Genomic DNA, 24146 nt, shown 5'->3' on the forward strand with positions numbered 1-24146 from the left:
AGTAATGGAGAATATCCTGAGGGGGTTTCCGCGCTTGGCGGTTTATATAGATGACATGCACGTCACAGGGGTGACCGAACAAGGGCACCTGGAGAACCTTGAGGCAGTACTAAAATGTTTCTCAGAATCTGGTGTCTGCTTCTGGCGAGCGAAATGTGCCTTCAATGCAAGGGAGGTGGTCTACCTCATTTACAGGGTGGACCGTGAAGGCTTGCACCCTGTCGCAGACATGGTGAATGCCATTCAGCAGGCCCCCACCCCGAAGAACACCACAAAGCTTCGCTCATTTTTAGGACTTGTTAAGTATTACGGCAAGTACATCCTGAACTTTGCTACCACGTTGGCCCTCTTACATCTTCTTTTGAAGAAGAATAAAGGTTGAGTGTGGAGGAAACCGCAGGAAATAGTATTTCTGCAGGTCAAACAGCAGTTATTGTCTTCCAGGTTATTCACCCACCACAATCCCGCCAAACCCTTACTCGTCACGTGCGATGCATCACCGTACAATATTGGGGCTGTTCTGTCACATCAGATGGAGAATGGTGGAGAATGGCTGATTGCTATCGCCTCTCGGACGCTGACTGCGGCGGCGTGGAAATATGCACCATGAGGCAGTAGTGTTAACCACTCTGCCACCGTGCCGCCCGCGTCATCGTATTAATGAGGAGCCCTCTCCAACCCCCTTCACCACGGTCACTCTGCATCCTTCCCATGATAGGGACAATATCAAGGTTGTGGTCACGCTGCCACAAGACAGTGAGGAAGGGCCGTCTCCCATGATGGCGCCTCAGTGCTCACCCCAGTCCTGGACATCACTGAAGCAAGAAGCTGTCAGGGCATCCCAAGCTCTCCTCCCCATTTGGGCTCTCGCCATTTTCCGTTGGCCTTCCTCTGCCTCCTCTGGGGATTTCCCTTGGTGACCTCCTCAACCTCCTCCTCACCAGAGGAAGTGTGCCACTCATCCATATCCTCTTCTGCCAGCCCCTTGCCCCATTGAAGTACCAGGTTGTAGAAGGCGCAGCACATCATAATGATGGGTGAAATCCTCTGGGGCTATACTGGAGGGCTCCACCTGACTGGTCCAGGCACCGGAACCTCACCTTCAGGGTGTCAATCGTCTGCTCTACCAACACGCGAGTAGCAGCGTGAGCCTCATTGTAATGGTCTCTGCTGTACTCTGTGGCCTCCGCACAGGCATCATCAGGTGGTACCCCTTGTTCCTGAGGAAACAGTCCTGTAGCAATAACAATGCAGGCTGGAGGTGGCACCCCAGATGCAGGGAGCTGTCATACCCTCTGAAGACCTGGCCACTCTTCAGGCTGAGGAGGGACCCAGAAGGGGAGGCCAGCAATAGCCCAATGTGTACAGTTGTCATTGGTCATTCCATGAGCTGACGGACATCATATATCGCAGATATAGAGAGAGATTGTGGCACCTGTGTCATGGACATGGCACCCCTCAATTTTTATGCCACCTGGTCATTCCAGGGCTTGAGTGGGGACCTGTGTGATATTTCACAATCTACAGCCCACAAGTGCATCCAGGAGGTGACGGATGCTCTGCATGCCCAGGCATCCAACTTCCAACTGGACCAGGCCCATAAAGATGCCCGGGCTGCAGGATTTGCTGCCATCGTCGGGATGTCCCAGATCCAGAGGGAAATCAGTGGCATGCATGTCGCCCTGCAAGCACTGGGACAAGGGAGTGTCCAATATTAACAGGAAGGGGTTCCACTCCCAGAATGTTCAAATCGTGTACGGCCACTGCCTCTTTATCATGCACGTGCGTGCCAGCTATCCAGGGAACATGCATGATAGCTACATCCTGGGACATCATCAAGGACCACCCCAGGATGAGGATTGGCTCATGGTGGACAATGGATATCCGCTGAGGTCATGGCTGATAACGCCGGTGCAGAGGCCTGAGATCAAGGCAGAGACCAGTTATAATAAGGCCCATATTGCCACCTGTGCTGTCACTGAGTGGTCCATCGGACTGCTGAAAATGCGGTCCCAATGCCTGGATCACTCTGGTAGGGCCCTGCACCACAGCCCCCAAGAGTCTCCCGCTTTGTGGTGATCTGCTGTGCCCTCCAAACTTGGCACAACAGAGGGGCAACATGCTGGAGGAGGAGGGACATACGGCCTGGTCTGAGGAGGAGAAGGAGGAGCCGGACTAAGAGTAGCTGGAGGATAAGCCGGAGATGGAGGACAGGCGGCGGCAAGAGTCCGACATGCCAGGAGGACCAGGGAGGCCCTCATTGTCTCCATATTCCCATAGGACGAAGTTGTGTCCATCAGCTCAAACCCCCGTCTCCCATTCCCACCCCCCATATCCCTCCCTCCAAATCCCTTCCACCCCCATTTCCCTCCCTCTCCCCAATGGGCCTGTGATGGCATTGCCAGCAGGTCACTAGACAAGACAGGCGAGTGATAATAACTCGCTGTGATGAAAGCTCTGGTGCTCCTCTTGTTTCTGCAAATGTCTGACTCCTGTCTTCCTGCTGACAGCGGCCTCACACCCATCCTCTGAACGGGATCGGCATTGATCTTGGATCACTTGCCCAGGGGCGGGTGGGCGGGGGTGAGCGAGCGAAGGCTATCAAGGGGTGGGGGTACAGGCAGGCCTGCTTTGAAGACTAACGCTATGGAGGCTTCACATGTATCAGGTGTTACATGTTTTAATAGTGAAGATTTTAACATTTCCATTCTCCCTAGCTGAGATAGTAAACCCCCAGTGTCCACTCATCTTCTTGATCTTTTGTGGCCTCGTGCTACATCTAGGTCTCCAAAATGCATATCAGAGGTTTAGGCAGCCTGCTGGTTTCCGTGCCCTGTGGCCTTTAATGTCCTTGGTGGACATCCTCTGGAGAGCCTGGGGCCGGAGTGCCCCAGCCGACATATTGGTTTCACAGGCGTTGCCGTGCCACCCTGTTCTACCCGCAGCCCTTGAGATGCACCAGTATCAGGAGGGAGAATTTCAGAACTGAAGACTGCCTTCACCTCCTTGGTGGCAGGACCTGGGGTGGCCTCGAACGCTTCCTCTTCCCTGACAGTGCCCTTAGGGCCCTAGGACACTCCATGAGACAACGGGCAGCTGTAGTGAGCTCGAAAGATTTCTGAATCATCTGGTGTGCCAATCCTGGAGACTCCCCATTGTCTGCACAATGGTTTCAACACCCTCAGCGATGGTCCTCAGTGATTGGGCCATGCCCTCAGTGCCGCGACAATGCCCACCTGCGTCTGGGACATCTCCCTCATCCACTGGAACATGATGTCCAGGCCCTCAGCTATGGTCACATTGGGCACCACCACTCGACGTGAATGTCGTGTTCTAGGTTTTCCACTGCAGTCACTACCCTAGTAGCGTTGGCCTTGTGCCATGCATTGCCGGCACCATCTCCTGCAGTCCTCCAAATGGCTATGTACTCGCTAGAATGCAACTGACCTCCCCTCCTGAATCTCATGGCTCTGGCCTTTCGTCTGCATCAGCTTCGGCATAATCTTGTTCAGAGCCTCGTCATCTGATTTGGATCCAGCTGAGTTCTGGGATCCAGCAGCCTCCGGCTGCTGTCTCCCTTGGATGTTCCTACCTCTCCCTGATGTGCATCAGCAACTGAATGCTGCTCACCAGATTGTGCCCCAAAAACCTGTCCTCTGATATCGCCCAGAGGTGTGCGTCTCTACGCCGGTGGAAGATGCGGGTGATAGCTGTGACGCCTCAATGGTGGTCTCCTTGGAGCTCTCTTCCAAGATGGTCTCTTGGTTGGCACGGGTGGGGGGGGGGGGGGGGTGCGCTCCAGATGGCCCGGCCTCACCAGATGGCCCGGCCTCACCAGATGTCGATCCTGCAAGACAATGGACATGTGGTCAGTGAGAGTGAAGGATCATTTTGTCTGACACGAACAACACACTTGAGACAGGTCATCTGGATGAAGGGGCAGTCGATCCTTACCTCTGCGGCACAGGCCGGCCTCATGTCAGTGACTGCTCACTCCTCGAACATCCCCGCAATTTCCAGGACCCGTCCCTCATAAGGGGTGAGGAGTCCAAATCTCTGGGATTCTGTCCCCTGTCTGGCCCTTTCCCATTTATTATGGGCTATCTTCACCTGCGGGTCAAAAAGAGGGTATTGTGAACTGCACGCTTGGTGAGTCAGGGGGTCTATAGCAGATGGCACGTGTGGGCACCGCACCTGTACATTTATGGGTTGTGCTTGTTGGTGGTTCCAGCGCGTGCTGAGGAACAAACACGAAGATTGGATGTGGGGAGGGTGCGAGGTATCAGCCAGTGATTTGGGGAGGGAGCGGTTTGGAAATTTGTTGGGTGGCAGATGGAACTGATGTCAGAAGAGAGGTGGTAACTTACCCTTGCAGCTCTGTGGAGGTAGTTGGTCTTCTTCCGACATTGCACATTGGCAGTCCTCCTTGTCATGCTGCCTGAACTGACAGTTGCTGCCACTGCTTCCCAGGCTGCATTGCTGACCCTGCTGCTGGTCCTCAGACTCCCACGTGGGGACAGGTTGGCCCACCTCTCATCCACAGCATTGAGAAGCCTGGCCAGGTTGGCATCGCCAAAGCGAGGAGCAGGTCTGCATGCTGCCATGTTTGTGTGTTGACTGGGAGTGAGTAGTGAGCGAACGTTTAAAAGCAGCTACCCCGTGTTAGCAGCAAGACACTGAGGCGAGAGTCAGGCAAATCAGATGGCAAGGGACCCAACAATGTTGAGAATCTCGTGGTGGCTCATTTTTGGCACTAAGTGCTGTTAAGTATGGGCCGCGATTTCGGCAACGCGGCCATCAAGAAATACAAACGTGTCCAAAATGGCACTTTGAAATTTTTCCGTTAAATCCCGCCCATTGTGTTTTGGCCCCAAACGGCTTTCTGTGGTAGTGATTTCCACAGGCTCACCACTCTCTGGATGAAGAGATTTCCCCTCATCCCAGTCCTAAATGGTTTACCCTGTATCCTTAGACTGTGACCCCTGGTTCCAGACTTCCCTGCGACCTCGAACATCCTTCCTGCAAAATTATGAGGGGCATAGACAAAGTGGATAGTCAGAAGCTTTTTCCCAGGGTGGAAGAGTCAATTATTAGGACACATAGGTTTAAGGTGCGAGGGGCTAGGTTTAAAGGTGATGTGCGAGGGAAGTTTTTTACACAGAGGGTAGTGGGTGCCTGGAACTCTCTGCCGAAGGAGGTGGTGGAAGCAGGGACGATAGTGACATTTAAGGGGCATCTTGACAAATACATGAATAGGATGGGAACAGTGGGATATGGACCCCAGAAGTGTAGAAGGTTTAGGTTAGATGAAATGAAAATGGGATTGGAGGAAGTTATAGACTGTATTGGTTCCATGCAATTGTGGAAAACACCGGGGCTGGATGGTTTTCTATCCGGATTTTACAAACAGTTTGCAGCCTTGTTGGCACCGCACTTACTGGGAATGTTCAACTGCTCTCTGTTGAGAGTTGTGCTGTCTGCCATGCTAACACTGACCTCAAATTCTCTAATCCCAAACAAAGACAAAGATCTCCTTGAGTGTGGGTCTTATAGGACTATTTCATTATTAAACACTGACGTGAAAATACCAGCTAAGGTTCTGGCGAAATTTTTTGGGGGGTGGCAACCAGAAGTGATCTCTGAGGACTAGACAGGATTTGTCAGGATTTGTCCAACTGGGTTGGACAGTTGTCGTCCAACATCAGGAGGCCTTTGAATGTGGCTATGTCACCCTCTGTGGAGCAGGGGCGGGAGGTAATCATCTCCATGGATGCGGAGAAGGCCTCTGACCGTGTGGAATGGAGCTACCACTTCGAGATCTTGGGGCAATTTGGGTTTGTCCCACTTTTATTTCCTGGGTGAAACTGCCATATAATGCCGCCTTGGCTAGTGACCGGCCAATGCTGTGAGCTCAGGATATTTCTGGCTACACAGGAGCACGAGACAGGAATGCCCACTGTCTCCACTATTGTTTGCGCTAATGATTTCAACCATTGGCCATTGCGCTTAGATCATCAGGGGAATGGAAGGGTATTGAGAGAGGGAGGGGAACGTAGAGTGTCCCTTTTCGTGGATGATTTGTTGTTGCATGTTTCTGATAATCTAACAGGTATGGGAGAAATTATGGAGCTGTCATAAAAATTTGGATCCTTTTCAGGGTATAGATTGAACATGAGCAAGAACGAGATGTTTTCGGTACATTCCCTGGGGAAGAGGACAGATCTGGGGAGGCTGACTTTTAAACTGGCCAAGACGAAGATTAGGTATTTAGGGATTTAGGTGGCTCATGATTGGAAACTGTTACATGAACTGAGCTTGACCAGTCTGGTGGAGGAGTTGAAGGGGGACCTGAGGAGGTGGGATTCCCTCCACTAACCTTGGCTGGTAGAGTACACATGGTCTAAATGAACGTTTTACCGAGGTTTCTATTCGTGTTCCAGAGTCTTCTGATCTTCCTCACATAGACTAATCTCTCCTTCTGTTTGGACGGGAAAGACTCCTAGGATTAGAAGAGCTTTCCTGCAGAGAGGGTGACAATCAGGTGGATTGGCACTACCGAACCTGATTACTCTGTTACTGGGCAGTGAACATTGGGAAATTGCGAAGCTGGTTTGAGGAGTCTGGTGCGAGGTGGGGTCGGATGGAGGAGGGCTCTTGCATAGGGTCGTGTCTAAGGGCGTTGGTTATAGCCCCATTTCTGTTGTCCCTGGCCAAACTCTCGATGGGCCCGGCGGTAGTGGTATCATTAAGAATTTGGAAACAGTTTAGACAACATTTTGGACTGGGGGGCATGTCTTTATTGTCGCCAATCTGTAATAATCATGGGTTTGCACCGTCAAGGTTGGATGCAATGTACAGGATATGGAGGAGAAGAGGGGTTGAGAGGTTCAGGGATTTCTTTGTGGAAGGTAGTTTTGCAAATCTAGAGGAGATGGAGGATAAGTTTCAACTCCAAAGGCGAGTTGCAGGTAAGGAACTTCATTCGTAAAGAGTTGCCCTCAGTCCTCCAGTTTCTGAGACCCACACTAATAGATAGGATGCTGTCACAGGATGAGACGGGACAAGGGAAAGTCTCCAATATATATATGTGTTAACTGGAGACAGGGAAACCACCACTAGAAGAGGTGAGGGAGAAATGGGAATTAGAGCTGGGCCGAGGGATAGAGGAAGGGGTGTGGAGTGAGATCCTGCATAGAGTGAACTTTACCTCCTCCTGTGCTAGGTTGAGTCTGGCACACTATTAAGTGGTACATAGAGTGAACTTAACTAAGACACGTATGAGTGGGTTCTTCTCTGGGGTGGAGGGCAGGTGTGAGTGTTATTCGGGGGGGCCTGCGATCCACTCACACATTTTCTGGTCCTGCCCAAGTTGGTTGGGTTCTGGGTCTCATTTTTTTAGATCATGTCGGAGATCATTGGGGTCAAACAAGAGCCATGTCCACTGGTGGTCATCTTTCGGGTGCCCAGACTCCCCGGAGCTCCTTGAGGGAGAGGAAAGGCTGATGTCTTGGCCTTTGCCTCCTTGTGGCTTGGAGGCGGTGCTTGCTTGGGCGGAGATCGAAGGCACCACCAAGGGCCTCGGCATCGTTGAGTGACCTGGCAGAATTCCTGCGATTGTAAAAGATTAAATATACCCTGAGAGGATTGGAGGAAACGTTCTATTCCAGATGAATGCCGTTCATCACTTTCTTTAAGGACCTGCTCATGGCCAGCAGTTAGAGGGTTAGGAAGGGAGGGGATAATGGAGAGAGGACAGTGGGGCTGAGGGGGGATAGGAGATTTAGGGTTGATACTGTTACTTTGTTGAAATAAAAATGACAAACTGTTTGAAGGATATAGCTAAGCCTTTGTATGTAAGAATTTGAGAATGTTTTCAATAAAATATAGAGCAGAAAATGATTCACAATAGCTACATTATTTCCAGTTTGAGTCAGATGAAATCCCATTTTAAAAACTTGATCACAAATAACTACTTTTAAAATTACTCAGAAGGAGATAAATGGTGCTTAAATAATATTGTAAACAGAAGAAAAGCTGGGTAAAATCAGTATATACTGTGAATGATTGGTTTGCACATCGAACTTTTAATGGTATAGCTAAAGGTACAAATAATTAATGTCAATAATATAGATCTGTCAGTTCAAGTCCCAAATTATTTATACAGGTACAGTACTTCCTTGGTGATAAAAATGCTCGTTTCTGTTAGCTTTTGAAAATACCTCAGCTCTGTTATGGCCTTCAAACATGTACAGGTACAACCTTGGGACCTAGTCTGTGCTGGATTTTGGATCTTGCCAGTTTCCGTACCAGCCTCCCCGGACAGGCGGCGGAATGTGGCGACTAGGGGCTTTTCACAGTAACTTCATTGAAGCCTACTCGTGACAATAAGCGATTTTCATTTCATTTAATTTCATTTTAGCGGAATAAAATTAGAACCTTAATTAAATAGGAAATACCTTGAAATCAACATAATAAGTTTCTTTTTATTAAAGTTTGAGAAAAATACATAAAAGTGAAGAAATAACACTTGAAAAAGAATTTAATAATGGGGTAAGTAAGGCCGACTTGCAGGCTGTGCGGAGTTCAAAATACAGTGCATTACTTTCACTATCAAGACTTATCTGTTTAATTAACCATTGGGGCCAAGTTGGACAGTTTGGGCTGAGTCAGGTCGGGCGGATCAGGTCGAGGTGATTGAGTTGGGGGTCAAGAGTTGTTCAGCCCATTCAGAAAAACCCAGCATGCATAACAAGTTCATCGCGCCACATGTGCATGCAGCACCTAGCCAAATTGTGTTGGAAAGTTATTTTACTCATTTAATAACAATTAAAATTGTTGCAAGGCAGTTTATGAAAATGTCTGATTTTCCAGATTTAAAGTACTGTACCTGTATAAATAATTTGGGACTTGAACTGACAGATCTATATTATTGACATTAATTATTTGTACCTTTAGCTGTACCATTAAAAGTTCGATGTGCAAACCAATCATTCACAGTATATACTGATTTTACCCAGCTTTTCTTCTGTTTACAATATTATTTAAGCACCATTTATCTCCTTCTGAGTAATTTTAAAAGTAGTTATTTGTGATCAAGTTTTTTTTTTTAAATAATTTTTATTGAAAGAATTTTTTACATGAAGATATTTACCCCAACTAACTATAAAATATTACAAAATATTCCCTCTTAACAAATATCCCCCCCCCCGCCCGAACTCGCGCGCGCGTTGTCCCTCCCCCAAAAACAAACAAAGCAACAATCAACATCAAACATGAACTGCGAGCAAATTTGCCCGCATTTCAACCGTAAATAACCCACCACAACCGTTGTTGCCACCCCCCCTCCCCTCCCCCCCGGGTTGCTGCTGCTGCGACCTCTGTACCCTATCTCTGAGCCAAAAAGTCGAGGAAAGGCTGCCACCGCCTGAAGAACCCTTGTACCGACCCTCTCAGGGCGAATTTGACCCTTTCCAACTGAATAAAGCTTGCCATGTCATTAATCCAAGTTTCCACGCTTGGAGGCCTCGCGTCCTTCCACTGTATTAGTATCCTTCTTCGAGCAACTAGGGACGCAAAGGCCAGTACTCCGGCCTCTCTCGCCTCCTGTACCCCCGGCTCCACCCCAACCCCAAAGATCGCAAGTCCCCATCCTGGTTTGACCCTGGATCCCACCACCCTCGACACCGTCCTTGCCACCCCCTTCCAGAACTCCTCCAGTGCCGGACATGCCCAAAACATATGGACATGGTTCGCTGGACTTCCCGAACACCTGACACATCTGTCCTCACCCCCAAAGAACCGACTCATCCTTGTCCCCGTCATATGGGCTCTATGTAGCACCTTAAATTGAATGAGGCTAAGCCTCGCACACGAGGAGGAAGAATTAACCCTCTCCAGGGCATCAGCCCATGTCCCATCCTCTATCTGTTCTCCCAGCTCCCCCTCCCACTTGGCTTTCAGCTCCTCTACTGATGCCTCCTCCGCCTCCTGCATTACTTTGTAGATGTCCGATATCCTCCCCCCTCCGACCCAGACCCCCGAGAGCACCCTAGCACTCGCCCCCGTACTGGGGAGCAAGGGAAACCCTTCCACCTGGCGTCTAGCAAATGTCTTCACCTGCAAATGTCTAAACATGTTTCCCGGGGGGAGCCCGAATTTCTCCTCCAGCTCTCTCAGGCTCGCAAACCTCCCATCTACAAACAGATCCTTCAGCTGCCTGATGCCCACCCTGTGCCAGCTCTGAAATCCCCCGTCCATGTTCCCCGGGATGAATCTATGGTTCCCTCTTAACGGTGCCTCCATCAGACCTCCCACTTCCCCCCTGTGTCGCCTCCACTGCCCCCAGATCTTGAGGGTGGCCGCCACCACCGGGCTCGTGGTGTACCTCGTGGGAGGGAGCGGCCATGGCGCCGTTACTAGGGCCCCCAGGCTTATGTTGCCACAGGACGCCCTCTCCATTCGTTTCCAAGCTGCCCCCTCCCCTTCCATCATCCACTTGCGCACCATCGATACATTAGCCGCCCAGTAATACCCCGAAAGATTGGGTAATGCCAGCCCTCCACTATCCCTACTCCGCTCCAAGAAGACCCTCCTCACCCTTGGGGTGCCGTGCGTCCACACGTAGCTCATGATGCTACTCGTCACCTTTTTGAAGAAGGCCCTAGGGAGGAAGATGGGCAAGCATTGAAATAAAAACAAAAACCTCGGGAGGACCGTCATTTTAACGGACTGCACTCTGCCCGCCAGCGACAGCGGCACCATGTCCCACCTTTTAAATTCCTCCTCCATCTGTTCCACCAGCCTGGAGAAGTTCAGCTTGTGGAGAGTCCCCCAGTTCCTTGCCACCTGCACCCCTAAATATCTAAAACTCTTTCCTGCTCTCTTAAACGGGAGTCTCCCGATTCCCTCTTCCTGTTCCCCTGGGTGTATCACAAATACCTCACTCTTGCCCAAGTTAGCTTGTACCCCGAAAAGTCCCCAAATTCTGCTAGCAGTTCCATCACCTCCGGCATTCCCCCTTCTGGGTCTGCCACGTAGTCCGCGTATAGCGATACCCGGTGCTCCTCCCCGCCCCTTGTCAGCCCTCTCCACCCCCCTGAGCCCCTCAGTGCCATCGCCAACGGTTCAATTGCCAGTGCGAAGAGCAGGGGGGACAAGGGGCACCCCTGTCTGGTCCCCCGGTGGAGCCCAAATACTCCGATCTCCTACCATTCGTCACTACACTTGCCGTCGGGGCCGAATAGAGCAGCTTCACCCATTTAATAAATCCCTCCCCAAATCCAAACCGTTCCAGCGTCTCCCACAGGTACTTCCACTCCACCCTATCAAATGCTTTCTCCGCGTCCAATGCCACCACTATCTCCGCCTCACCCTCCACTGCCGGCACCATGATGACGTTTAGCAGTCTCCGCATGTTCGTATTAAGCTGCCGCCCTTTCACAAAACCCGTCTGGTCCTCATGTATCACCCCGGCACACAATCCTCTATCCTGGTAGCCAGGATCTTTGCCAGCAACTTGGCGTCCACATTCAGGAGCGAGATAGGCCTATATGACCCACACTGCACGGGGTCCTTGTCCCGCTTCAAGATCAGAGAGATCAGTGCCTGCGACATTGTCGGGGGCAGAGCCCCCCCCCTCCCATGCCTCGTTGAAGGCTCGTACCAGCACAGGGCCCACCAAATCCGCATATTTTTTGTAAAATTCCACCGGGAACCCGTCTGGCCCCGACGCCTTCCCCGTCTGCATATGCCCAATCCCCTTGACTAGCTCCTCTAACCCTATCGGCGCCCCCAGCCCCTCTACCAGCTCCTCTTGGACCTTGGGGAACCTCAATTTGTTCAAGAAGCCCTCCATCCCCCCTCCCCTCGTCGGCGGCTCTGACCGATACAGCTCCTTATAGAAGTCTCTGAAGACCCCATTTACTTCTGGCCCCTTCTGCACTACGTTCCCACCCCTCTCCCTCACTCCCCCAATTTCTCTAGCCGCATCCCGCTTGCGGAGCTGATGCGCCAACATCCTACTCGCCTTCTCCCCATATTCATAAATCGCGCCCTGCGCCCTTCTCCACTGTGTCTCTGCCTTTCTGGTGGTCAACAGGTCGAACTTAGCCTGCAAACTGCGCCGTTCCCCCAACAGCCCCTCCTCTGGTGCCTCCGCATATCTCCTATCCACGTCCAAAAGCTCCCCCACCAGCCTCTCCCTCTCCTGTCTCTCCCTCCTTTCCCTATGTGCCCGTATGGAGATCAGCTCCCCCCGGATCACCGCCTTCAGGGCCTCCCAGACCATCCCCACCTGCACCTCCCCCGTGTCATTAGTGTCCAGATATCTTTCAATGCTCTTCCGGACCCTCTTACACACCTCCTCATCCGCCAGCAACCCCACATCCAGGCGCCACAGCGGACGCTGGTCTCGCGCCTCCCCCATTTCCAAATCTACCCAGTGTGGCGCATGGTCTGAGACCGCTATGGCCGAGTACTCCACTTCCCGTACTTTCGGGATCAGTCCCCTGCTCAATACAAAGAAGTCAATTCTAGAATAGACTCTGTGGACATGGGAGAAAAAGGAATACTCCCTCGCCCTCGGCCTCCCAAACCTCCAGGGATCTACCCCTCCCATCTGCTCCATAAACCCCTTTAACACTTCTGCCGCTGCCGGCCTCCTACTCGCCCTTGAACTCGATCTGTCCAGCACGGGGTCCAGCACTGTGTTGAAGTCCCCCCCCATGATCAGGCCCCCTGCCTCCAGGTCCGGAATGAGGCCAGTAGGCGCCTCATGAAGCCAGCGTCGTCCCAATTCGGGGCATACACATTAACCATCACCACTTTCTCCCCCTGTAGCCTACCCTTCACCATGACATATCTACCCTCTTTATCCGCCACCACCTCCGCCACAACGAACGACACCCTCTTCCCTACCAGGATTGCCACCCCCCGGTTCTTTGCGTCCAGTCCTGAGTGGAACACCTGTCCCACCCACCCCCTTCTCAGGCGGACCTGGTCCGCCACCTTCAAATGGGTCTCTTGTAGCATTGCTACATCCGCCTTCAGTCCCTTCAAATGCGAGATTACTCTCGTTCTCTTGACCGTCCCATTCAGCCCCCTCACATTCCAAGTGATCAGCCGGGTCGAAGGGTAGCCCGCCCCTCTCCCCTGCCGACTAGCCATATCCTGTCACCTGCTCGCCCCGAGTCAGCCCTCCCCTTCTGACCCGCTCCCCATGGCGATGGCGCCCTCCCCCCCACCCCTCCGGTCCTCAACTTCTCCTCCCTGGCCTTTTCAGCAGCAACCCGGTAGCCCCCCCCCCCCCCCCCCCCCCCCCAGGCTAGGACCCTTCCTAAACGCGATGCACCCTCCATAGTACTTCCGTAAGTCAGCTGGTTTACGCTGACCCGGCTGCCCCTGCCACAATCCGACTCCTCCCGGCATGGGGGACATCCCCCCCCTTACCACCCCTCCTTGACCCCGCTCCAGCGCGGGAAAGGGAGCCATTGCTGACCACGCCCCTTCCTCCCACCCTCCTCCCTCCTCTGCCCCGCGCGCGGGAAACCAGAGGAAAGCCAAACCAGAGGGAATCCGTGATCAAGTTTTTAAAATGGGATTTCATCTGACTCAAACTGAAAATAATGTAGCTATTGTGAATCATTTTCTGCTCTACTTTTTTTTAAAGATATATTTTATTGAAAACATTCTCAAATTCTTACATACAAAGGCTTAGCTACATCCTACAAACAGTTTGAAATTTTTATTTCAACAAAGTAACAGTATCAACCCTAAATCTCCTATCCCCCCTCAGCCCCACTGTCCTCTCTCCATTATCCCCTCCCTTCCTAACCCTCTAACTGCTGGCCATGAGCAGGTCCTTAAAGAAAGTGGGGAACGGCATTCATCTGGAATAGAACTTTTCCTCCAACCCTCTCAGGGTATATTTAATCTTTTACAATCGCAGGAATTCTGCCAGGTCACTCAACGATGCCGAGGCCCTTGGTGGTGCCTTCGATCTCCGCCCAAGCAAGCACCGCCTCCAAGCCACAAGGAGGCAAAGGCCAAGACATCAGCCTTTCCTCTCCCTCAAGGAGCTCCGGGGAGTCTGGACACCCGAAAGATGGCCACCAGTGGACATGGCTCTTGTTTGACCCCAATGATCTCCGACATGATCTAACAAAATGAGACCCAGAACCCAACTAACTTGGGCAGGACCAGAAAATGTGTGAGTGATTCGCAGGCCCCCCCCGAATAACACTCACACCTGCCCTCCACCCCAGAGAAGAACCCACTCATACGTGTCTTAGTTAAGTTCACTCTATGTACCACTTAATAGTGTGCCAGGCTCAACCTAGCACAGGAGGAGGTAAAGTTCACTCTATGCAGGATATCACTCCACACCCCTTCCTCTATCCCTAGGCCCAGCTCTAATTCCCATTTCTCCCTCACCTCTTCTAGTGGTGGTTTCCCTGTCTCCAGCAAACACTTATATATATTGGAGACTTTCCCTTGTCCCGTCTCATCCCGTGACAGCATCCTATCTATCAGTGTGGGTCTCAGAAACTGGAGGACTGAGGGCAACTCTTTACGAATGAAGTTCCTTACCTGCAACTCGCCTTTGGAGTTGAAACTTATCCTCCATCTCCTCTAGATTTGCAAAACTACGTTCCACAAAGAAATCCCTGAACCTCTCAACCCCTCTTCTCCTCCATATCCTGTACATTGCATCCAACCTTGACGGTGCAAACCCATGATTATTACAGATTGGCGACAATAAAGACATGTCCCCCAGTCCAAAATGTTGTCTAAACTGGGCCCAAATTCTTAATGATGCCACTACCGCCGGGCCCATCGAGAGTTTGGCCAGGGACAACAGAAATGGGGCTATAACCAACGCCCTTAGACACGACCCTATGCAAGAGCCCTCCTCCATCCGACCCCACCTCGCACCAGACTCTTCAAACCAGCTTCGCAATTTCCCAATGTTCACTGCCCAGTAACAGAGTAATCAGGTTCGGTAGTGCCAATCCACCTGATTGCCACCCTCTCTGCAGGAAAGCTCTTCTAATCCTAGGAGTCTTTCCCGTCCAAACAAAAGGAGAGATTAGTCTATGTGAGAAAAGATTTAGGGAGGAAGATCAGAAGACTCTGGAACACGAATCGAAACCTCGGTAAAACGTTCATTTAGACCATGTGTACTCTACCAGCCAAGGTTAGTGGAGGGAATCCCACCTCCTCGGGTCCCCCTTCACCTCCTCCACCAGACTGGTCAAGCTCAGTTCATGTAACAGTTTCCAATCATGAGCCACCTAAATACCTAATCTTCGTCTTGGCCAGTTTAAAAGTCAGCCTCCCCAGATCTGTCCTCTTCCCCAGGGAATGTACCGAAAACATCTCGTTCTTGCTCATGTTCAATCTATACCCTGAAAAGGATCCAAATTTTTATGACAGTTCCATAATTTCTCCCATACCTGTTAGATTATCAGAAACATGCAACAACAAATCATCCACGAAAAGGGACACTCTATGTTCCCCTCCCTCTCTCAATACCCTTCCATTCCCCTGATGATCTAAGCGCAATGGCCAATGGTTGAAATCATTAGCGCAAACAATAGTGGAGACAGCGAGCATTCCTGTCTCGTGCTCCTGTGTAGCCAGAAATATCCTGAGCTCACAGCATTGGCCGGTCACTAGCCAAGGCGGCATTATATGGCAGTTTCACACAGGAAATAAAAGTGGGACAAACCCAAATTGCCCCAAGATCTCGAAGTGGTAGCTCCATTCCACACGGTCAGAGGCCTTCTCCGCATCCATGGAGATGATTACCTCCCGCCCCTGCTCCACAGAGGGTGACACAGCCACATTCAAAGGCCTCCTGATGTTGGACGACAACTGTCCAACCCAGTTGGACAAATCCTGACAAATCCTGTCTGGTCCTCAGAGATCACTTCTGGTTGCCACCCCCCAAAACGTTTTGCCAGAACCTTAGCTGGTATTTTCACGTCAGTGTTTAATAATGAAATAGTCCTATAAGACCCACACTCAAGGAGATCTTTGTCTTTGTTTGGGATTAGAGAATTTGAGGCCAGTGTTAGCATGGCAGACAGCACAACTCTCAACAGAGAGCAGTTGAACATTCCCTGTAAGTGCGGTGCCAACAAGGCTGCAAACTGTTTGTAAAATCCGGATAGAAAACCATCCGGCCCCGGTGTTTTCCACAATTACATGGAACCAATACAGTCTATAACTTCCTCCAACCCCAACGTTGCTCTAGCCCCTCCTTCTTCACCCTTTCTACCACTGAGAAGTCTAATCTGCCCAAATCCTCCGGCAGCTCAGACTTGTACAGCCCTCGATAAAAAACCTCAAAAGCTCCATTAATCTTATCCAGTAACCAGCTCCCCCCCCCCCCCCCCCCCCCCCAACCCAACTTTAATCTGAGCTATTTCCTATGTGGCTTCCTGCCGTCTCAATTGGTGGGCCAATAATCAACTGGCTGTATCCCTGTACTCATAAATGTCCCTTGCAAACGGCAAAGCTGCCTCACTGCATTCCCCATCGATTCAAGCTCAACCATCATTTGTAGCCTCATTCTCTCTGCCAGCAACTCTGCCATAGGGACCGTGGAGTATTTTTGATCCAACTCCAAGATTACGTCTACCAGTCTTTGCCTTTCAGCCCTGCCAGCCCTGTGGGCCCTGTACAAAATTATTTCTTCTCTGATCACCACCTTCAACACTTCCCAGAACGTGGAAGGCCTGACCTCCCCATTCTGGTTGGAATCTACTTAATTCCCTATGGCCGAAGTCACCCTTTCACAAAACCCCTTATCTGCCAGGAGTGATGTATCCAACATCCATGGTGGGCACCGTGCTCGGCCCGTCTGTAATTGCAAATCCACATACTGTGGAGCATGGTCTGATGTTACTATCGCCAAGTGCCCAGCTCCCACCACCTCTGGGAGTAACACCTTTCCCACGATAAAAAAATCTATTCTGGAGTGGACCTGGTGCACTTGAGAGAAGAAGGAAAACTCCCTCTCTCTTGGGTGACTAAATCTCCATGGATCCACGAACACAGCCATCACAGAAGTAGCCTGAGACCTGAGATTTGACCTGCCATTCCTTGGGTCTAAATACACAATTTAAATCTCATTCTATAATCAATTGATGTGAGTCCAGATCAGGGATGGTTTCCAACACATTTTTGATAAACTCTGTGTTTAAACTCTGTGTTGTCCCAATTTGGTGCATCTTTCTGCTCCACGTAAGAGGTTACAGGAATGACCAATTGGGGAAGTCATCAATAATGTGATAAGGTGATAAGTTGACTGCTTGAGGAAAGTAATATACAGATTCATGTTGATAGAAATAAGGATACTTAACTACATTCTTCTGTGAAAAGTCATTGGAACCAGTATATTTAGATTATTAAAAGGATTAGATAGACAGAATGATGTTCTTATTGATGTGTAACCGATAGACTGAGATATTGCAGATTCAATTTTCACAATTTGTCGCACATCCACTTCCACAATTTGTCAAGTTGTCTCACTGCCTCCAAACAAAATGCATGGCTATGGTACGCGTATGGGTCTCAGTTTTTCCTGTCTCTTTACGGGGTATGTAGAACATTCCTTTTTCCAGTCCTATTCCGACCCCATCCCACAACTCTTTTATCGGTACATCAAATTATTTCGGTGCCGCTTCATGTTCCCACTTGGACCTGGAAAAATGTATCAATTTTACTTCCAATTCCTACCCCTCTATCACCTTATGTTCCATCTCTGACACTGCCCTTCCCTTCCTTGACCTCTCTATCTCCATTTCTGGGGATAGACTGTCCACTCGTATCCACCACTCCCACAGCTACCTCGACTACAGTTCTTCACACCCCACATCTTGTAAGGACTCCATCCCATTCTCCCAGTTCCTTTGCCTCTGTCGCATCTGTTCTGATGATGCCACTTTCCAAAAAGGTGCTGCTGATATGTTTTCCTTCTTCCTTAATTGTGGTTTCCCACCCACTGTGATTGACAGGGATCTCAACGGTGTCCAACCCATCTCCCGCACCCCTGCTCTCACCCCTTCCCCTCCTTCCCAGACTCAGGATAGGGTCCCACTTGTCCTCATGTTTCACCCCACCAGCCTCCGCATTCAAAGGATCATCCTCTCATCAGTTCCGACAACTCCAGCATGATCCACCACCAAAACATCTTCCCCTCACTGCCCCTTTCAGAATTCCACAGGGACCGTTCCCTCTGGAATACCCTGGTTCACTCCTCGCCCTCTTCCCACGGCACCTTCCATTGCAGTTGCAGAAGGTGTAGCGCCTGCCCCTTTACCTCCTCCCTGCTCACCATCCAAAGACCTAAACACTGTTTTCAAGTGAGACAGCACTTCAGGTGCACCTCCTTCAATCTGGTCTATTACATCTACTGCTCCCAATGCGGTCTACTCTACTTTGGAGAAACTGAATACAGACTGGGTGACCGATTTGCCCAACACCATCAGTCTGCAAACAGGACCCAGACCTTCCTGTCGTTTGACATTTCAGCTCACTGTCCTGCTCTCCTGTCCACATGTCCATCCTTAGCCTGCTGCAATGTTGCAGTGAAGCCAGCGCAAACTGAAGGAACAGCAACTCATCATCCGATTAGGCATGTTACAGCCTTCCGGAGATAACATTGAGCTCTACAACTTCAGACTGTGAGCTGTCCTCCACCTTCACCCCATTTTTGTTTCTGTGAATTTATTTTCATTTCTTCCATTGATCAGTTTGTCCCTCACCATTGTCTCCCCTTCCCCAACTCCACTCCACTCGGGCCATCTATCTCCTGCTCCAAGTTGACACACCTTGTTCTTCCATTAACACATTCTGATCTCTTAATGTGCCATTATCAGCTCTCTTTTGGTAATTATCACCACCAATTTACAATCCCTTTGTTTTTTTTGATGTGGAGATGCCGGCGTTGGACTCAGGTGAGGAAGCAGCAGTGCTCCGAAAGCTAGTGTTTGAAACAAACATGTTGGACTTTAACCTGGTGTTGTAAGACTTCTTACTTTGTTTTTTTTTGTCTATGACACTTTTGTCAATCTTCACCTATTGCTGGCCCTCTGTCCAACTCCACCTCCCCCCAACCCCCCAACTACAATAGTATAAATCTCATCTTATTTTCAGTTATCTCTTGCTTTGACAAAGAGTCATCCAGACTCGAATCATTTGTTTCCCTGGGCAGCACAGTGGTGCAGTGGTTAGCATTGCAGTCTCACGGTGCTGACGTCCCAGGTTCGATCCCGGCTCTGGGTCACTGTCCGTGTGGAATTTTCACATTCTCCCCGTGTTTGCGTGGGTCTCACCCCCACAAACCAAAGATGTGCAGGGTAGGTTAGTTGGCCATGTTAAATTGCCCCCTAATTGGAAAAAAAGAATTGGATATTCTTGTCTGTTGTCTCTCCACAGATGCTGTCAGACCTGCTGAGATTGACCAGAATTTTCTGCTTTTGTTCCACAATCAGCTCATTTGCTGATTGAATTGCAGGGACCCACAATGTGCTGTATAGATCTTGGTATCTCTCTGTAATGTGTAATTTTATTTATTTGATTAGAAGTGCTCCACAGATAATTTCCATTTAGGTAAATGAGGCTGTTTGTTAATAACAGAGCCGTGGTGCTATACTTGTAAAGCAAAGATGAACTGTAATCACATTCCTTATGATAATTTCATATTTTTTATTTCATACTTTTTTAACAGGCTTAATTGTTCATGAAGGAGCAGCAATATATCGAGTATTTAAACGCTGGAGAGCTGTTAATCTACACTGGACCGTTTTAAATTATGACAAAGCAAAGGATATAGAAATCAATAGCAGCAACGCTGAAAGCTCTGCCAATCCGACCTTTTGGGCCTCTCTGAATCAATTCAGAACACAAAGATCTGTTGGTTCTACACGGTTAATGTCTGAAGGATTTCACTGCAGCTACACTTTGTTACATTTACTCACACGATTCAGACCACATGACGAGGAGTATGATGACAACAGTTCTGCTGAGGTAGTAATGAGGGTAACAACAGTATGAAAATATATTCCTCACAACCTAATGACTTGGCAATGGTTATTCCTACATTTGTGTATTAGATCAAACAAATATACAAGGTAAATAAATGTAATATATTTAAAATACTTTTATAAAATGCATGCACTTTTGATATGGTGCTTACTTGATTGCTACTGTAATATATATATAAATATATATTTTTAAGACATTAAATGTCAGTTGATTTTTGTTTGTAGCTTAATATTTTATGCAAATGTATTTCATGTGTACTGCAATTAATAGTTTTCAAAAATACATTGCCAAAATACCTTACTTAAAAGTAATGGGCGGAATTCTCCGACCCTCTGCCGGCTGCCGAATTCTCCGGTGCCGGGGTTTTGGCGGAGACAGGAATTGCGCCGCGCCGGTCGGCGGCCGCTGGCAAAGGCCCCCCCGGCGATTCTCCGGCCTGTTTTCGGTGGGTCCCACCGGCGTAGATCACAACAGGTCCTTACCGGCGGGACCTGGCTCCAAGGGCAGCGTGCAGAGTCCTGGGGGGGCGTGGGGGGATCTGGCCCCGGGGGGGGTGGCCTGGCCGGCGATCGGGGCCCACTGTACGCGGGCAGGCCTGTGCCGTGGGGGGCACTCTTTCCCTCCGCACCGGCCGCTGTCAACCTCCGCCATGGCCAGTGTGGAGAAGAACCCTCCTGCGCATGCGCCAACTCGCGCTGGCCGGCGGAGACCCTTCGGCACCCGTTGGCGTGGCGCCAAGCCTTTCTGCGCCGGCTGGCACGGTGCCAAGCACTCCGGCGCCGGCTTAGCCCCCGAAGGTGCGGCCCGACGCCAGAGTGGTTCACGCCACTCCTCGGCACCGGAGTGGCCCGCCCCGCCGGTTCGCGGAGAATTCCGGCCCATATATTTGAATCCAGACTTCAAAATTCAAAAATATTACTTTGAAAAGATTCCACAAAGTTTCTTGCAAAATCATAACTGAAGAACATGCTTTGAATTTAAAAAACAGGGACCAGTTACCAAGCAGTGACAAATCAGAGTGAAATTCAAGTGGTTTGTTTCCCAAATACTACTGCTTAAATTTGGAGAATTTTGTACTCATTAGAGAAACCAATGTTAGAAAATGGAAAAGTGTCCTGTTTTTTCAGATTCAAAATTGGTATTCAAAGTTCCCATTCTGAGGTGAGGCACTGGGGAGGGTTAGATGCAGGGTAAAGCTCACACTGCACTGTCTTAACAATATGCCTTAAACCTGATTTCAGTGCAGCTTTTGACATTTTCTATTCCCAAACATATCTTTTGTTCTCTTTTTGAGTCAGGTAAACAATTTAGTGTGATGATCAAGGTGAAATTGCGAGAAATCACACGCAGGAAACTGGAATCTACTCAGAGTTGGAAGTGAAACAGCCTAAAATTAGTTTACATGAACCTAAACTGTTATCTGGATTAAATTCAAATCCAGACCCAGGGTTGAACGGGTAGTTGCTAATTCATCCTTGGCTGAAGAGTCTTATGCAGGTTACCTAAACCCAGAGCTTGTGTTAAATCCTTTACTTCTGTTAACTATGTTGTATAAACTGTTCTTTAGATAAGAAGGCCTAATAATGAGTATTGTATATGTAAGCCTGGGTGCCTTACCCATATTAACAACTGCCTCAGATCCTTGCAGAATGGTATCAGATATAGTGCATATAAAGTGTCTTCATAATATAGCAAGTGCATTATACTGATCATGTGATTGGAAGAAAGGTAAAGTTATTTTATGCTTTGAGATACTGGTTTACTTACTCATTTGTGTACATTATAATGTAATTTTTAGCAGTTCAATAAATAAAGATGACAGCTTGGATGCTGCAGTGCCATTGATATGTCCTTCTATTTGTTTAATTTAATAAAATGTTAAATCTTTAAACAATTGACTGATGTTGTTTATCTCACTAAGTTTGGGAAAACCCTGGTTGAGGTTTATTTTAATAAATTTAGAATACCCAATTATTTTTTTTCCAATTAAGGTGCAATTTAGCTTGGCCAATCTACCTACCCTGCACATCTTTGGGTTGTGGGGGTGAAACCCATGCAGACTCGAGAATGTGCAAACTCCACACGGACAGTGACCCAGGGCCGGGATTCCCGAACCTGAGTCCTCATTGCCATAAGCAGCAGTGCTAACCACTGTGCCATATGCCACCCTTGAAATGGCTACGGTTTTACTCTTTGCAGCATTGTGTGAATTTGTGCCACACAAGTGCCAGGTAATGACCATCTCCAACAAGTGAGAGTGACATTCGATAGCTTTGCCATTGCTGAATCTCCCGTTGCCAATATTCTGGGGGTTACTTCAGGGATTTCTATCAGAGGGTGCAATTCTCAAAAAATCAGGCGAGAAAAGATGTGTGAAACCCGCTGGGTTTCCACAAGGGGACAGTGCGGCGCCTGTGCTGTGTCCTTGCGAACTTGGCACTAACCCCCCCACCCCCCACGTGAGGACACCTAGGGCAGCAGGGTAGCATGGTGGTTAGCATAAATGCTTCACAGCTCCAGGGTCCCAGGTTCGATTCCCGGCTGGGTCACTGTCTGTGTGGAGTCTGCACGTCCTCCCCCTGTGTGCGTGGGTTTCCTCCGGGTGCTCCGGTTTCCTCCCACAGTCCAAAGATGTGCGGGTTAGGTGGATTGGCCATGCTAAATTGCCCGTAGTGTCCTAATAAAAGTAAGGTTAAGGGGGGGTTGTTGGGTTACGGGTATAGGGTGGATGCGTGGGTTTGAGTGGGGTGATCATGGCTCGGCACAACATTGAGGGCTGAAGGGCCTGTTCTGTGCTGTACTGTTCTATGTTCTATGAGTTCCCCTCCCCTTCTTCAGACCTACCTATCCAGGTCCCCAACCCGTCTCCGCCTCCCTCAAACTCCTGGAGGCCCTTTCTTACCTACCCCCCACCCTCCTTTCATGGGCATGTGCCACCTAGAGACCCTGACCCAAGGCAATGCCACCCAGGCACCCTTGCACTTAGGTCAAGCACATTTTGGGCAGGATTCTGATTCCAACGCCTCGCAAGATCTACCCAGATATGACGAGGAGTAAAGGCTGCCAGGAAGACCTATGCGCTGCAGGAGGCTCCGCCTCAACAAGGGAATGGTGCGGCACCAGGGCCATGTCCTTGCGAACTTGGCACCACGTGGAGGAAAATATCCACTCCTGCAGGCTGGCAAGCCCTGAACGTCTACGCCTCAGGATCATTCAAGGGCTCAAGCGAGGACTTGTGCGGCATCTCATGAGCTACAGCTCACAAGTGCATCTGTGAAGTCATGGATGCCTTGTTTGCCCGGGCAGCGGAATATATAAACTTTGACCTGGACCAAGCCGGACAAGGTGCCTGGGCAGCAGGATTCTGTGCCATTAACAGGATGCCCCAGGTCATGGGGCTGATAGATGGCAAGCATGTCGCCTTGCACGCACCAGGCCGTCAGGTAGTGCCCTAAATCAATAGGAAGAGATTCCACACCCTGAACATTCAGCTTGTGTGCGACCATCACATGAAGATCATGCACGTGTGTCCATGCTTCCCAGGGAATGTGCACAACATCTACATCCTGGGGCAGTTGGACATCCCCGGCCTCTCCAAAGACCATCCCAAGATGGCCAGTCATGGTGGATAAGGGGTATCTGCTGAGGTCCTGGCTAATGATGGAGGCCAGTGGCCAAAGCAGAGACCCAATACAGCAAGGCCCATGTGGCCACATAATGTGACATGAGGCGGTGCGTCAGACGTGTTATGAGGCGGTGCATCGGACTCCTCAAGATGCAGTTCCGATGCCTCGACCACTCTGGTGGTGCACTGCAGTACACCCCCCAGAGGGTCGCCCGCTTTGTGCTAGTTTGATGTGTCCTCCACAACCTGGCATTGCAGTGGGACAATGTGCTGGAGGTGGAGGGGGAGGAACATGTGGCCACTCTGAGGAGAAGGAGAATGAGAAGGCGCCGGACCAGGAGGGGCTATAGTACAAGGCCGGAGTGAGCGCACAGGATCAGCCGGAGGATGGAGGACAGGCGGCAGCGGTGAGGGTCCGGCAAGCCCGGAGTGCCAGGGAGCTCCTCATCCTCACCTATTTCACATAGGA

The 24146-nt window shown here is 50.0% G+C and overlaps 1 protein-coding gene across 1 annotated transcript in view; it reads left to right on the forward strand.

Annotated features, from left to right (window-relative positions):
* The window catches only part of LOC119966013 (E3 ubiquitin-protein ligase MARCHF11-like), a 92852-nt gene extending 72370 nt beyond the window's left edge, over positions 1-20482 (forward strand). The window contains exon 4 of the mRNA XM_038797151.1: positions 19736-20482. Coding sequence (XP_038653079.1) covers positions 19736-20061 — 326 coding nt within the window. The 3' untranslated portion in view covers positions 20062-20482. The remainder of the gene's footprint in view (positions 1-19735) is intronic.
* Positions 20483-24146: the final 3664 nt, after the last annotated feature.

This window comes from Scyliorhinus canicula, chromosome 5, assembly GCF_902713615.1.
Source record: "Scyliorhinus canicula chromosome 5, sScyCan1.1, whole genome shotgun sequence".
Classification (NCBI taxonomy): domain Eukaryota; kingdom Metazoa; phylum Chordata; class Chondrichthyes; order Carcharhiniformes; family Scyliorhinidae; genus Scyliorhinus; species Scyliorhinus canicula.